Raw genomic sequence first — 15,797 nt, forward strand, 5'->3', positions numbered from 1 at the left:
AGTGTCAGCCTGGATAGGCGTTTCCTCCTGCATCTTGTTCTTGTGTCCATAGGTCACTAACTTTGGGTTAAATCTTGGGTTTTAGATCAGAAGATACTGCTGTTGCTTCAGTTGTATGAGAAGAATAATCAAAGTCTTATAAACTCCAGGTAAGCTAAACACCTTACTTGGTTGGGCAAACTACATATAGGTAGTCTCACAACTGGTATTTTTCCAGGGTCTCATTTTTAAATGAAGGAGACAGTGAACAAGGTGAAACCTAAAGATGAGTGTTGCTTTTGGAAACACTTTTACTACATACTTCTATTCTTAATGTAATTCTCTTATGTTGCCCAGACTTCTGTGTGTTTGGGGGTTAGATGAGGGACTGTCTCATTTCTGGAGTCACTCACTCTCCATAACTGGGATTCACTATAGGGGTCTTCTCACAGATGGGAGGCTGAAACATAAGTCACTAGTGGACTTTCCTGTGCCCCAGCAGTCCACACAAAGGTCTGTTGGCAACAATTGTGGTTTGGTCTGCCTTCCTCACAGGCTCTTTGCTGTCTTGGAGGCAGGAGCAGAAATGCCTCCAGCAGTGCAAGAGCACTGACTCAGGCAGCTGAGGCAGGTCTGGATTCCTGTCCCTTTATGCAGCTGCTGTCATTCTTACCTGCACTTACAGCTTAAATCCATAGGTGCCTCTGAGTGGGTACATTCTGACTTGATGAACAGGGGAGGGTAGAATGAGTGAGACACACTCAAACTAAATTTGAAAAGCTTTGGGATGGATGGAAAAGGTGTTGCCAGGGAAACCAAGTTACAGTGTCAAGTCCCGCAGGGTACTAACTATGAGTGAAGACAAAATTTTGGTACTAAGTGATCTCCTCTGTAATTGCTTTTGGTTCTGTTGCCTAATCTGTTTGCCTTTAACAATGTTTAAGGATCTTGCTGTGGGGTCCAGCTGCTGTGGAACATCACAAGACTTGCAAGAGTCTGGGGAAGTCCTTGTGGCAGCAGCCAAGCATGGAGGAGATTCTGTGTCTGCTGGATCAAGAGAAGATGATGAAGACGATTCTGTCATACCCTCAGCATCGCCAGCTGCTGCCATCACAGGTGCTTTTGGTTCAGCTTCTCCATGGTGACCCTTCTTTGGATATGCAGGAAGACCCTTGAGCCATTCATGTCTTGCAGCTGTGTAATACACGTCAGTTTGTTTCCATCAGGAGAGATTCAGAATTCCAGAATCTCCATCAAAATTTTGATTCATAGGAAGAATGTGTTCTTCAAGAGCACTTTTCAAAGTAATTGCAAGATACAGGCCACATCTTTTCAGCAGGGGTGATAGTGCATTGCAGAGGTTGCCATGTATGTGAGACCAGGATTGGACAGCCCAAGGATCCACTCGCAGTGGGCTCTCCAGCCTTTCTTACAGTTTGCTGTATTGCTTCTGTAGTTGTTGATGCTGGTCAGGGAAATAGTTGTGGATATACTCTCATAGTGAAAGCTGGGTTTAAACACAAGCACGTCTCACCCTGTGTTGCATTGTATTTTATAAGGTGTAGTATCAAGTGGTTTATAGTGGGATGAGGTGGTTGTGGAAGTTTGAAACAAAGCTTGAAATTGGTGTTGTTCCTTACAAATACTGGTTTAGACTTGGTTTCAGGGAATACAGGAGTCACTATATAAAGATGAAACAGTGAAGAACCTTGATGACTTCTATGATCCTTGTTTTCTACTTCCGCTCTTCAGTGAACTAACCAGACCAGGTAAAGTGAATGTTTCTCTTTGGTATTTAGTGTCAGGTTGCTCTGCTGCAGGAGCTGTGCCTGGACCGCTGTTATCTCTGATCTGACAGCTAATACTGCAAGGAATTTGTGCCTGACTTTAGACGGAAGAAACAAAAACTACTGTGAGGGGTGTGACTGAGCTGGCTGGAGATCTGGCCTGTTACAGGCTGTGGTTGTAGAACAGGGGAACTTCAGCCAACTCATTTTCCACCAGACAGATGGGCTTGAGGCCAGTATGTTTCACAAATAGGCTGGTGCTCTGAACTGTCAGCAAGTTTCTTGTCTGACATGACTGGGCTTTGTACGTGCACATCCCTGCTGTGCTCCATGGACACACTGTCCCCAGAGAGAGCTCTCAGAGGTCAAAGGGAGACAAGAAGCCTAAGGGATTTCCTAATCAGCTCTCTCCCTGTGTTGGTTATGGTTAAACACTGTGTAATTACAGCTAGATTTGGCTTTCCAAAGCAATAATGGGTTAGAAGCAATTGGCAGGCTGTTGGTGTGTCAGTGAAATCACACTCACAGTCCTTTGTTCACTCAGAGCCCTGCAAGTACAGCATCTGTTTGGATGTGCTTAGCCTCTCCTTAGGTATGGTTTGAAGCGCTGTGGGTTATCCTGGCAGGAGGAAAAGAGCTGTCTTTAAGTCCTCTGAGGAGAAAAGGTACCAGAGCTATCTGACATTTTGCAGTTGGAGGGATCTTGGACAATCCAGTTATTGCTGGGCCTTTGAGGTGCACAGGGAGGAAGAGCATGGGCAGTTGGTGTCTTTGGAACTTAGGGAGGGATTTGGTGTCTATGGCAGCACTGCAGCTAGTCAGTGGCTGCTACTGTGGGAAGCACCAAGGCTGAGGGAATTGCTGTATATCACATTCTTGTGAAGCTGTAAAGACAATGGCTGTCCTGAATCTGAACCTGGAGAGAAGAAAATAGGCCTCTTAGCTTCTCCACACAGAGTGAGAGTTTGTGTCCTAAGAGGGGCATTTTTAAAGGGCCTGAATGATTTATGAGTCTCAGTCCCATGGTGCTTGTAAACCATGTCAGCTGCTCTTGGAATTCCCAGTTCTTTATTTATTGCTCTTTGTCCTGGCTGCAAAGTGCCATCAGAATACCTAAACATGGACTTATTGCACAGTATTTAGTGCTTGCTGAGGAAAAAGTAAGTATGGGGTTGGGTAGATGGATAGCAAGTTCTATCTTTAGCTCTGATAAGCATCTTATGGAAAGCTTTTCCATCCTGGTTCTCAAGGTCCTTTAAATGTATGTCAGACATAGAATTAAATTGGGGTGCTTTTCTAATAAGAACTTGTTATTTTATGTCAGTTATTGAACACATTCTCCAGGGGCAGCAGGATGGAAAATATTCCCACTGCATGTTTTCAGTGAAGGAAAGTTTTCCACTGTGCACTGCTGAAGTGAGAACTTTGGATGTCATTCTGTAGCACTCTGCCACAGTGTGAATGGTTACTGTGCATCAGCAGTTCCCCAGAGCTGCAGCCTGAAGGAGAGCAGAGTGGTGGCCCAGGGACAAATGCCAGTGGCTGGTGGTGAAGTGGAGACCCTGCTTTACCTGGCCCATAACCAGCAAAGCTGGCAGTAAGAAACTGCCAAGCGTGAAACTGAGTTTTAGTAGCTCTTTAGTAGTTGACAAAAAAATGAGATAAATAGTCCAGGTGCTGTTACAGGGACAGAAATAATCTGTGATTTTTAAACATAGTTTTATATGTACATGCATACATAGATATATACACGTGTGTGCATATATGTACATATTTACACACATACTAGTCTGTGTGGGCAGTGATAGGGGAGGAAATCAGTGGACCAAATATAGGTACTTAGCAGTAAGATTGCAGCCCCTTCTTAAATAGGAATATTTGTTTCTAGAAACTTCCTCTTGACCTTCACTGTGAATGACAAGAAAATACATCAATATTATTGCTAAACTTATGGTACATTTGTAACTGGTAAAATACCACTGAGGTGCCATTGTGCTCCATTCTTGGAGATAAGGTAGAAGGTTCACAGCAAGTCATTTCTAGCCATTAGTGAGTGGAAATGGCAGCAACCCTTCAAAACACATAGAATACAAGCCCTTAAAGGAGAAACTCCAAATCTTGATGACAAAATTATGTGAAAGCTAAATGCTACCATTGAAGGGTATGTTTCCTGTTTTTTCTTGGTCTGATTTCTGGTCATTGCTGGATTTTGTTTTACCTAGTAGAGCGCAGGGGTACAGCTGAGTACTTGGCTCAGAGCAGGCCTTACCACAAGAGTCACTTGTGCCTGCACAGGGACAACTGCTGTGGTTTATGGGCTATTTGGGTTATTCTTCCATCCTTTCTGTTACAGGAGCTTTTTAGTGCTGGTCTTTCAGGCACCCTGCAATGCTCTGGAGATATAAATTTTCCCTCTTGTTGTTCTTTGTACTCAACTTCTCTGAAACAGTGAGATACAAAGATGACTTTACAGAATTTACCCCTAACTTTGCATGGCCTGGTGGGCAGGATCACCTCTTTCTCACATAAATGAGAACAGCCCCATAAATTTCAGCTCAGGTAAAGAATTCATGTTCCAAGTGAATTGCTGAAGCCCTTTGTCAGCTGGAGGAGCCTTTGTGCACTGAGGTCATAATTTGTGGGGCTAGAGCCAGAAATGGATGGTCATGACAGAAATGTTAAGGATTATGGTGCTGTTACACATACTGGGGTGTGTCAGTGCTAAAGTACTGGCTGTTTTTTGTTTCTCTTGCCCCATCCCCTCACAGAGTGTGTGGTGGCATGTCACAAGTTTGTGGAAGTCAATGCCCTGGGTCTCACAGTGGCTGCCCTGAGCAGCTACGACTCCAACATGAGAGCGGCTGCGTATTTTGTCCTGGCTTCCTTCCGTTCCCATCTGGAAGGGGCTCGCTTTCAAGAGAAGAGCCAGGTAAGCCATTGCTAGTTTGGCAGGTGAGACCTTGTAGGTCATGGACATGTGTGGAAGAGATGTTGCCTTGCTCATCCACCTACATGCCTGTGGTGAGACAGCTAAAAGAAGCTTTTTATCCTCTCTCCCATTGTTTCTCCTCTACTGCTTTGTGTTCCCTCCTGTTATAACTAATGGACAGAGAAAAGGGAAAATACATTTTAGAAATTCTTCGGAATTTTGTATGTAGGAATGGAAATCCTGATGGAATTGGTACTTGATCTGTTTGGCCCATGAAATATCCTGGAAGCTGATAGATTTCTTTGTGCTTCTGCTGCATTCATTTGGGCTGTGCTTCCAGCTTCTCTTCCTGGGCTCTTGCAGTTGCTGTATCTCTTGGATGCCGTGCAGAACGGAATCAGACAGCCAAACCTCAGGTTCACCTTCTCCCTGACACTCTACACTGCTCGTGTGGCAAAGCAAATCCTGAAGCCAGGTACTGGAACTTGCTGTGTGTGTCACTGCTGGGATGAAAAACAGAGCCCTGGGGAGTGTTGCTCTCCTCACCTGCTCTGTGCTCATGCACTCTTGACTGAGCCTTTCCTCCTGGGCAAGAGAAGGGGAGGGTGGGCAGCAATTAGAATGAGCTTCAGAGCAAAAGCCTTCTGCAGTTGCTGGGCTGTTCTCCCAGCTTGGAGCACTGCACATTCACCACAGTTTCCATGAATGGTCATCCGTGCTTGTGGATTGGGAGCATTCTCCTCCTCCACAATGCCAGCTTTTTCTCTTTACAGAGGAGCACATGTACATAAAGGTAAACAGATTCCTTTTGTCACACCAGTATTTGGACCTGAGGAAGGTACCGGGTTTTTTCCAGCTTTTCTACAGTTTTGATTTTGAGGTAAGAGTCTCATTTTAGGTATCCAGTAATTCTTCAGGAACATATTGAAAACAGCTGTAAAAATACAATGAAACCTCATTCTCCCATAGGTAGTTAATTAGAAGCATCTTTCATATGTTTCATATTGGAATTAAAAATGTTATTTCCATGGGGTTTTTGTTGTTTTCTTAATACTAATGCACAATGAGTTGTGCTGTGTATGCTCTGTGAGCACAAGAAACAGAATATTCTGCCCTGGCTAGCTACAATTCCTATTTGAGTTTAGATTAGTAACTTTGAGTTCAACTGAAGTATTTTAGAAACAGCAACTTCTAAAATTCCATTTCCAGTGCATGTTTGGGCTGCAGACTGACTGTTCCCAGTGGCTGTTAGTGGTTACATTTGATAGGAGTGGATATGGAGAAGTCCAGAACAAGCTGTGACAAGTCCTGAGCTGGCACTCAGAGGGAACCAGGGTTTTGTGCTCTTAGGAGCAGTTATTCTTTGGAAATATCTACATGTCTGATAGTGGTATTTTTCTTTGTGGCTTCCAGTACAAAACAGAGCGTGAGTGGATCCTCAGATTTCTTGGGGAAGGGCTGCGTGACAAACATTGCTATGAGCTTTATGACTACCAGAGGATTTTCCAGATCATTCTTTCCTTTTTCAACAGTCCTTTGTGTGATGAGGACTCCCAGGTAAGAATTTGAAAAGAAAGTTCCAAAAAACCCCAAACCACAGAAGCTTGCATGGCTTTGAGATCTCAAGTACCAAACAGAAAGAAACAGCTGACTCTGCCTTGGTCCGCTTGAAAATCTGTAACTTGTTGGTTTTGTGTATGTGTGTGTGGGGAAATAATTGCTTGTGTCTAAACCAGTCCCATCTTTATCCCCTGAAACCAGAACAGGTTCCTGCCATCATGGAGCCTCACATGGGTGCTGTGGTTTTGCTTCTGCAATCAGGGCCTTTTCTTTTTGGGGTCTCTATTCCCCAGCCAGCACATTTGTTACCTGAATAGTGCTTCAGCAGGAGGGAAACTCACATGCCAGGAGCTCTCAGGTTTGGGAGCATCCACCCTGAGTATTTCAAGTATCAAAACCTTGGACAAAAAGAGAAAATTGTCTTGCTACCTGAATACTTCTTGTAAGAGCAGCACCGGTAGTATGAAGCGTTGAAGGGAGAATGTCTTTCCTTCTCTGGAGCTCCTGAGAACAGGTGGTGTTCATTTTACCTGGAAGTTGATCAGATACCAGCCAAATTGCTGATTTTAAATTAGATAATTAGATCTTGGGTGTAAAAGAACAAGTTGCATTTTCTGTTTCAGAGTTGTATTCTGGAGATATTACAAAGTGCTGCCTGTGTCACCAGAGCTGCCTTTGAGCTGATACAGGATCACAGCCTCCTCACGTGGGTCCTGCACAGCTTAGAGAAAAGGTAACCAGAGAAGTACAGGAGAAATGGGAACAATTTTTCTGTCCACAGTAGAATTCTGTGGCTGAGGATGAAAGCAAGGGTGACAGACATGGAGACAGGGGCACCGAGGGCTGCCCTGGCAGAACTTGCGGAACTCTAAGGTGTCTCTTGTGTTTTTGAAAACAGAATCAAGATGCTTTCAGGTTGTGTTACAAGGGATGATGGTGGGGAGGCTTTGTGATTTTGAAATCACTTCCTTGAAAAAGCAAAATGACACCTTGTGCTGGTGTCTTTACCTTTTAAATTTCAAGCACTCTCAGTTCCCATCCTGTCACAGGACCTGTTGCACAGGAACTGGCACAGTAATGGATTTGAGCTGTTTAGAACATTTATCTTCCCCTTGCCTCTCCGTCACAAAAAATCTCTTCTGCTAACATAGAGTGCCCTGACAGGTTCAGGCAAGTGCACCAAAAGTGCACTCGAATATGGTCTCCTCTAGGAGATGGACCAGCTGCTGGTGAGGATCTGCCTTTCAAATGTAGTTTTCTTTTTTCCTTTTATTTTTGTTTTATTTTCTTTATTGTTTTGTTTTGTTTTTCATTTTGTTTTGTTTTTCAGGTTTCTGGAGAACAAGGTGATAAATAAAATTATTTCTTTACTCCATACTCTATGGCTAACAAATTTAGGAGACAAGAGAGAAGACAAGAATCAATCCCAGGAGAATAGGAAACTTCTTCCTATTCAGCTTGTAAATGAATTTTTGTGTGTTTTGGTCACATTAACCAAACATATTCGGTAAGTCCTTTTGTTTTGTTTTTTTTTTTTAGTTGGTTTGCATTTCATCATCTGTCCAGTTTGAACGTTATTAAGGCCAGGAGGCTTTCTTTATCTCTGCTAGATGGATGGCTTTTTTCACCTTTAGTTTGTGTGTTGAGTAGTGAATTTGGATGGGATTTCTTTGACAGGAGGATTTAGGTGTCTGAATACATTGGGAATAAAGTAAAATGTGATGCACAGTTGCTGTCAAGTCCTTTGTCCCTAATTCCTGGCCATTCTGACACTAGGGATTAAGAGCTGTAGTGATGGATTTGCATGCATGGCACTTGTGTTTTCCTTTACCAGGACTAATGGAGATCTGGCCAAGCTGAGTGAGTTGTTCAGCACCCTCAGCTCTGTGCTGGAATACCGTGCTGTTGTTGTGGAGGCTTTTAGGGAGAGGAGGCGTTTCATGGTCAACGACAGCATCCTCTCCAGCAGGGAGCTGCTGCTGCTGCTACACAAGTGGAGCCTTGTCAGCCAAGACCTGCAGCTGCAGGAGGACCTGCAGGCCCTGGCTCAGAAGGACCAAAAGAAAGAATTGCTCAGTAAGTGCTGAAATACTTCAAGGAAGGTGTATTTTGTTGCAGCTGTTGCAGGCCAGCAGTTCAAATGAGGCAAACTTCTCTGGAAGTAGTACTAATACCTGCTGTCAGACTGATGGACCTTGAGGGAGGAGGAAAGGAAATAGAAAGGCATTATTCAGATCTTCCTTGTGGTGACTTTGAACCTTAACACAATTTGGAAGCTTTGGAGAAACAATGTTTATGAAGGGAAAAAGCTTTCAAATGAAACTTAGTGGCAAATCTTGAGTCAGGCTTCGAAAAAGGGTATTTTTAATGAATCTTAAGAGAAGAAGCAGTGCCTGGAGGCTTTGTGCTCAAAGCTGTGAATGGGGATCTGAAAGAGATGTTTAAGTAAAAACAATAAGTAAAGCAGGCAAAAGTTAATAGTTGGTGTCTCTTGTTGTCACCAGTTTTAAAGAAAGGAAAAAAACCCAGGACTTGTGTGACTTCTCTTGTTCTCTTTGTGAACAAAAAGTGCAAGGAACTTGGGAGTGGGAGGTCTTAAAACAGCGCTGGTTTCCTGCAGCAGCAGCTGCTTTTGGTGCACATTAAAGCTTCTGTAGGTTTGTTTAAATGTTCTGCATCAGTTAAGAAAGTGTCATGTATTTAGGGATTCTGTAAAAGCTTTAGCTTTTCTAAAGTTTTTTCGCCCTTTAAAACTCCTCAGAAAGATGTGAAGAGGGTTTGTGGAGTGATGTAACTTAGTGCATGTGTGGATTGTGTTGCTCCAGGCTTCAGGAGTTTCTCTCATCCCCAGGCTGAGCGGTCCAGTTTGGAACAAGGTTCCAGCCTGGTATCCCTGGGAGCTCCCGGAGCCCCTTTGAACAGTGCAGGCTCCATGAAGCTACTAAACAAGGCTGGAACTTGCCATTTTAACAACTGAATCTACACAGGAGAGCACCTTGCTTGCACAATTTTGTTCTAGGAAAATCCTTTGGAGTATCTGATGTTTGTTTTGATGGTGGTTATCTTCTTACAGAAAATATTAAAGACAAGAACAAACATCAAGCCTCATCTTGTGTGTATCATCACACTCGGAAAAAGAATGGGAGGGAAGAAGATGACACTGCTGCAGACGTGGAAGTGTCTGAGCTGGAGAAATGCAGAGAACATCTGAATTCCATATTTGCCCACTGGGACCCTGTTTTTCCAGTACCACCCTCCACACAGGGAGGGGAGACCCTCAGAGCTGGTGAACGGGGGGGTGAGGCAGTGGCTGTCACCTGTGCATCCATTCACGTTGTCACTAAGTGGCTGGTGAGGTCCCTGACTGGGCAGAGTTCCCTGAGGGAGCAGGATGTGTCACCAGTGCTGAGGTGGCTGCGGAACTGTGTCCTACCACACCCGGCGGCTGTGCGCGAGATGCTCAGGGATGAGGCACTGAGGAACAGCCTCTTCAAGCTTTACACCCGGCTTTGCCAGGAGAGCAGCACCTCAGCTGGGCTCTCCAGGCAGCTCGGTGGGCTCAGTTCCATCATGCTGCAGCTGATGGAAGAGCAGGGCTTGACCAGCAGCTTCCATGAGCTTGTGAAATCTCTTTGTCTATCAGCAATAGTGGAAGAGGATGCGGACAAGACAGGTGACTTGTCTTGTTCTTATCACTCATGTTACGAGGCAGTGGTGGGGGAAACTAGGAGATTCCATGGCTTTTAAAATCCATTAAATCAGCTCTCCCATATCCACCCAGGCTTGTGGCTTCCCAAAGCAGAAGCTGTGTCTTTGGCAGGATGGGGGCAAGGGTGGGCAGCACAGAGCATGGTCACACTGTGAGGTTTTCTGACACTACAACACTCCCTCTAAGAAACTTCCCTTTCGGGGATTAAAATGGAATAAAAGGTGTAAAAGATATATAAATCCAAGAGGGGGAATAGTTTGCAAAAACCCAGCTTCACGTGGGCCTGGATGCTGTTCCCTATTACTGGTCAGTGGGAGCATCTGACATGTCAGATTTCCAGCTGCTTTATTTAACAGGAAACAGGTTTGTTCCTTCTTGTGAGTAGGATCATTGGCTTTGCATGCACAAAGCCACTCCAGATTTTCCAGCTAGGAAAAGTTAGGGGACTCTTTTAAAGCATAGTCCTGGAGGTACCAAGCAGCTTGGCTTGGTAATCCTGTGGGGAAATAGAAACATATCTGTTCTGATTTTTCTCTCCTCTTTCTTCCGCAGCTGTTTCTGTATTCCTGACTTCCATTTACATTGGAGACATGTGGCTTGGAGCACAGGAGCCGGATATGTTACTTACCCATGTCAGATTGATCTGCACTAGTGGAGATTATGAATTACAGGATGACTCAGACACTTGGAAACAAGGGGAAGAAACTGTTATGTCTCTTTGCAAAAAAATTTGGCTCCATCAGGGCATTAATTCAGGGGACTAACACTTCACCTTTAACATTTTTCTGTGTTCCGTCCTCATCACTGTGAGCTGTGAGAGCCTCCTGAGCTGTTCTCATATAGACCTACTTGGTCAAAAAAATCCGTATTTTATTACTGGGTTCAAACTCGGGGAAGATTTGATTCAATGTCTCTCAGTGGGACATGAAAGCTTCAATTTGCCTTTTCTTGAACAGATTGAGGGAGAATATGTAATGTTATTACAATTATGTAATTTTTATTGCAGGCATTTTTGTATTTTTGAAGAACCAGAAAGACTTTTTGTGCCTGTGTGTGCCCTTAATATCCATGCTCTCTCTAATACAGGATGGGAAAAAATGGCTGCAGAGCTTCCTACACTGGGATGTAATGCAAAGAACCAGGAGACAGAGGTTTAGTCACCATGATTTACTGTTTCTTGGAGAGCCTGCTTGATTTCATGATACCAAAACCAGTATGAATAGAATACAGGACAGTTTTCTTGGGTTTAAAAAGTTTTAATGGCTTTTAAAGACATTTATGTCAGACCTGGTTTATTTTTATTACCCTTTTCCTAAATAAAAAATAAATAAATAAAAAAACCCCAAAAAACCAAAAAACCAACAAACAAAAAAAACCAAACACCCCAACAAAACAAAAAACCCCCCAAAAAAGCCCTGATCCATGTCGCTGCTGCTGCAATGTGTGACAAAAACCCATCTCCCCCATTTTCGTCTCCTCCCCAAACCCGCGTCTTTCCTGTCCTGTCCCTACCCTGCTACTCCGTTCTGTTCCCCTTCTCTCCCTCCTCTGTGCACTGTTCCTTTTCCCTGCTGTTAACAAAGTATCCAATATTACATATTTTATACAAGGAATGGCACAAATTATGTTTACTACACATAACAATCCCCCACCTTCGATATTAACCCATTAATTCGTGCCCTAGTTTCTACCCCTACTGACTCTCAGGATTTCTTTATTGGAAAAAAACATTATATTCCCCTTTCATTAATTTTCCCCATTCTAGTCTACATCTGGAATTTCCTGGTAAACTGTACTTTTTTTCTTTTCCCTTTATTTGTCCTTTGAACTTTGCCAGAGCCTCAGCCACCCTGCTGTGAGGAATTTCTTCTCCCAGTGTCATTATTCTTGGTACCTAATTTGTTTTCCCTAGGGCGGCTTCCAGATCTGTGGGTAAGGCTGCTATTTGCATCCCTTGTACCACCAAATGGATGAGTCTTATAAAACAGGGGATGAGACAGGGTAGGAATATGACTCCTGCTACTGAACATAAAATGAAGAAAATTGCTTTTTTCCACCAAGCCCCATCAAACAAATGATCCCACCACAATGCCTGGAGAAGTGAGTTCCACTTTTGCACTGGAACATGGGCTATCCGTTTAATTTCTGTGGCCAGATCTCTCTCTAATGGTTTCCCCGTAATCATCTATTTCCACACAGCACTGAGATTCATTAAATTTTCCACACGCACCTCCTTCTCCAGCTAGTAAGTAATCAAGGGCTAGTAAGTAATCAATTTTGTTTTGATACACAAAAGCCCTCATTTGAGAGTATTGCCTGGATAATAATTCAAGAGCATCTGAAGTGTGATTGCATACAATCTCCGCCACAGCCTGCAGTCTTATTTAGGTGGTTTAGCAAATAGATGGGGGTCCGCTGTCCCCATGACTCATCCTAAGGCCATGTGGCAGAACCATAATATTCAATGATCTTTTCAGCAGGCCATTCATTCTCTCCCCAAGTTTGTTTCCCACCGATGAGACGGAATTTAGTTTAGTTTTAGGGTTAGGGTTAGGATAAGCTTTAGTTTTCGTTTTAGGGAAGGGTTAGGATTACGTTCAGGTTTAGTTTTAGGGTTTGGTTTAGGTTTAAGGTTAGGGTTAGGTTTTAAAATAAGAATAGGGTTAGGCTTAGGTTTACGCTGGCTGTTAGGATTAGGGATTGGCTCAGGGTGTGCCTTAGATTTAGGTTTAGGGTTGGGGTTAGGGTTAGGTTTTCGGTAACGGATAGGTTTGGACTTAGGTTTAGGGTTAGGTTTAGGCTTAGGCTTAGGCCCAGGCATACAGTTCAACTTTTGGTTAGGAGTAGGGTTAGTGATAGGTTTAGGTTTAGGGTTAGGGTTAGGATTAAGGTTAGGTTTAGTTTTAGGTTTAGGTTAAGGTTAGGTTTAGGGTTAGGGCTAAAGTTAGGATTGGGCTTAGGGTTAGGTTTTGGTTTTCGGTCAGGAATTGAGTTGGCTTTAGGGTTAGGGTTAGTGTTTGGTTTAGGTTCAGGTTTAGGGTTTGGTTTAGGATTAGGATTCCAGTTACAGATAGTTTTAGGTTTAGGGTTAGGTTTAGATTTAGGGTTAGGGCTAGGATTAGGATTAGGGTTAGGTTTAGGATTAATTTTAGAGTCAGGTTTTGTGTTAGCCTTAGTTTTAGGCTGAGCTTTAGTCTTAGTGTTACTCTTAGGCTAGGTTTTGTTTTAGACTTAGGGTTAGGGTGAGAGGGTTAGGTTTGGGGTAAGGGTTTGTGTTTGGTCTTGGGTTGGGGTTAGGTTTGGGTTAGGGTTAGTGTTAGGTTTAGGGTAAGGGTTAGCGTTCATCTTAGTTTTAGTATTAGGGTTAGGGTTCATGTTAGTTTTAGGGTTAGGTTTGGCGTTAGGGTTAGGTTTTAGGGTTAGTGTTAAAGTTAGTTTTCAGGTTAGGCTTAGGGTAAGTGTTAGGGTTAGGGTTGGGTTAGGGTTACGTTTAGGATTTGGGTTAGGGTTATGTGGATTTGGTATAGGGTAAGGCTTAGAGTTAGGTGGAGCCTTAGGTTTAGGATTAGGGTTAGGGTTACAGAGTTAGGGTTGCTGTTAGGATTAGGTTTAGTTTTAGTGTTAGGGTTAGGGTTATGGTTAGGGTTGGGGTTTATTTTGGGTCTAAGATTAAGTGTTTGGGTTGGGGTTAGGGTTAGTGTTAGGTTTGGGGTTAGGATTAGGGTTTGGTTTAGAGTTAGGATTAGGATTAGGGTTGGTGTTAGGGTTTTGGTTGGGGTTAGGTTTTGGATTGAATACCGGTTTCCGGTTCAGGTTAGGGTTGGGTTTTGTTTTGGGACTAAGGCTAGGGTTAGGTTTAGCATTAGGGTTAGGGTTAGGTTTAGTGTTAGGTTTGGGGTGAGGGTTAGGGCTAAGGATACGGTTATGCTTAGGGTTAGAATTACGTTTAGGGATAGGGTTAGGATTAGGTTTAGGGTTAACGTTAGGTTTGGGTTAGCATTAGATGTTGCATTAAGAATAGGTTTAGGGTTAATGGTAGGGTTAGGTTTAGGCCTAGTGTTAGTTTTAATCTTTTGTTTTTGATTAAGAATAAATTTAGCCTTAGGGTGAGTTTTAGGGTTAGTGTCAGTGTAAGGGCCAGGTTTAATGTTAGGGTTAGGGTTTAAGGTTAAGTGTTAGGGTTAAGATTAGGGTTACGGTTAGGGTTAATTTTTGGGTTAGGGTAAGTGTTGGGGTTTGGGCTAGCATGTTAGGTTTATGGTTAGGGTTTGGTTTTGGATTAAGAATAGTGTTAGTGTTAGATTTAGGGTGAGGGTTAGGGTTAGTTGTAGGGTTAGGCTTAGGGTTAGGGTTATGTTTATGGTTAGGGATGGGGTTAGGGTTATTGTTAGGGTTAGGGTTGAGGTTAGGTCTAGGGCTATGTTTAGGGTTAAATTTAGGTTTAGCATTTGGGTTATTAGGATTTGTGTTAAGGTTAGGGCTTAGGGTTAGGTTTGGGGTTTGGTTTAAGATTTAGGGTTTGTGTTAGGGTTGGGGATAGCGTTAGGTTTAGTGTTACGGTTAGGGTTATGGTTAGGATTAGGTTTATGCTTATGGGTGGCGTTAGTGCTAGGCTTTGGGTTATGGTTGGGACTAAGGATAGCGTTAACATTCGGTTTAGTCTTGGGGTTAGTGCTAGGGCTAGCGTTTGTTTTAATTTTACTGTTATGTTTAGGGTTAGGGTTTGGTTTAGGGTTTGCAGTTAGGGGTCAGGTTTGGGTTAGTGTTAGTGTTGTGGTGTGTTTCATGTTTCCCTCCCTTATGGTTGCTCCCATTCCCCCCTCATGGTAAATGATCTGGCCTCCCTTCTCCTCCCCCCTCTGTCTTCCAGTCATCCCTCCCTCTACCCAATTCGTTAATTTATGCTGTGTCACTCCCCTGACCCCTCCCTGGGGCCTGTCTGTTACTCTGAGGCCCCTCCCTTTTACCTAGAAAGTTCTACCCGGGGCCTCAGTTGATAGGCTGGTCCTTGGGGTCCCCTTCCTCCCTTTCACCCCATTAGATGTTTTCTCTGCTTGTCACCTTGGTTGACACCCGCAGTTGTTACCCTTTGGTTGACTGTTGTTCCCTCCTCTTGTTACATCTCCCATATAAAAGGCTGTGCATACAGTGCTTGGTGCCTTTTGGGGCATATCTTCCCTCTGAGCTACAGTTGTCTCCTCAGACTTGTAATAAACTCAGAACATGGATACCCCCGAAAGGACCACTCCTCTCTTTAGTCATTGTCGTCATGCGCCTCATCCTGTCTGGCAGCTTCGGGCCCACAGACCATAGTTCTTGCCCGCAGTGGCATATTAACGTGGCCCTTGCTACTTGCAGTGCCAAAGGTACTGGGCTGCTGGAGACTTTGGGAAGGCACCACGACAGGTTAGGGTTAGGGTTAGAATTAGGGTTAGGATCAGGGTAAGGGCTTGGGTTACAGTTAGGGTTAGGATTAGGATTCAGTTTAGGGTTTAGAGTTAGGGTTAGGGTTAAGGTTAAAGTTAGGTTTAGGGTAAGAGGCTAGGGTTAGGATTAAGTGTTAGGGTTTGGGTTAGGGTTAGTTTTAGCATTAGGGTTAGCATTAGGGTTAGGTTTGCATTTAGGGTTAGTTTTATGGTTAGGGTTAGGGCTAGGCTTACAGTGCGGTTAGGGTTAAGGTTAGTTTTAGGGTTAGGGTAAAGGTGAGGGTAAGGATTAGGGTTACAGTTAGAGTTAGAGTTAGAGTTAGGATTAGGTTTAGGGTTTAGAGTTAGGGTTAAGTTTTGGTCATGCTTAGGGTTAGGGTTTGTTTACAGTTAGAGTTAGCGTTTGG

At 43.6% G+C, this 15,797-nt stretch overlaps 1 protein-coding gene across 2 annotated transcripts in view; it reads left to right on the plus strand.

The window, feature by feature from the left end:
• The window catches only part of URB1 (URB1 ribosome biogenesis factor), a 48,736-nt gene extending 33,533 nt beyond the window's left edge, over positions 1 to 15,203 (plus strand). For both annotated transcript variants that reach the window (XM_021548579.3, XM_021548581.3), the window contains 12 exons: positions 86 to 149; positions 924 to 1,095; positions 1,634 to 1,748; positions 4,535 to 4,695; positions 5,059 to 5,170; positions 5,469 to 5,575; positions 6,109 to 6,252; positions 6,879 to 6,988; positions 7,586 to 7,762; positions 8,090 to 8,331; positions 9,329 to 9,928; positions 10,517 to 15,203. In XM_021548579.3, the coding sequence (XP_021404254.2) occupies positions 86 to 149; positions 924 to 1,095; positions 1,634 to 1,748; positions 4,535 to 4,695; positions 5,059 to 5,170; positions 5,469 to 5,575; positions 6,109 to 6,252; positions 6,879 to 6,988; positions 7,586 to 7,762; positions 8,090 to 8,331; positions 9,329 to 9,928; positions 10,517 to 10,728 (2,216 nt within the window). In that variant the 3' untranslated portion in view covers positions 10,729 to 15,203. The remainder of the gene's footprint in view (positions 1 to 85; positions 150 to 923; positions 1,096 to 1,633; positions 1,749 to 4,534; positions 4,696 to 5,058; positions 5,171 to 5,468; positions 5,576 to 6,108; positions 6,253 to 6,878; positions 6,989 to 7,585; positions 7,763 to 8,089; positions 8,332 to 9,328; positions 9,929 to 10,516) is intronic.
• The last annotated feature ends 594 nt before the right edge of the window (positions 15,204 to 15,797 follow it).

Source organism: Lonchura striata, chromosome 2 (assembly GCF_046129695.1).
Source record: "Lonchura striata isolate bLonStr1 chromosome 2, bLonStr1.mat, whole genome shotgun sequence".
Classification (NCBI taxonomy): domain Eukaryota; kingdom Metazoa; phylum Chordata; class Aves; order Passeriformes; family Estrildidae; genus Lonchura; species Lonchura striata.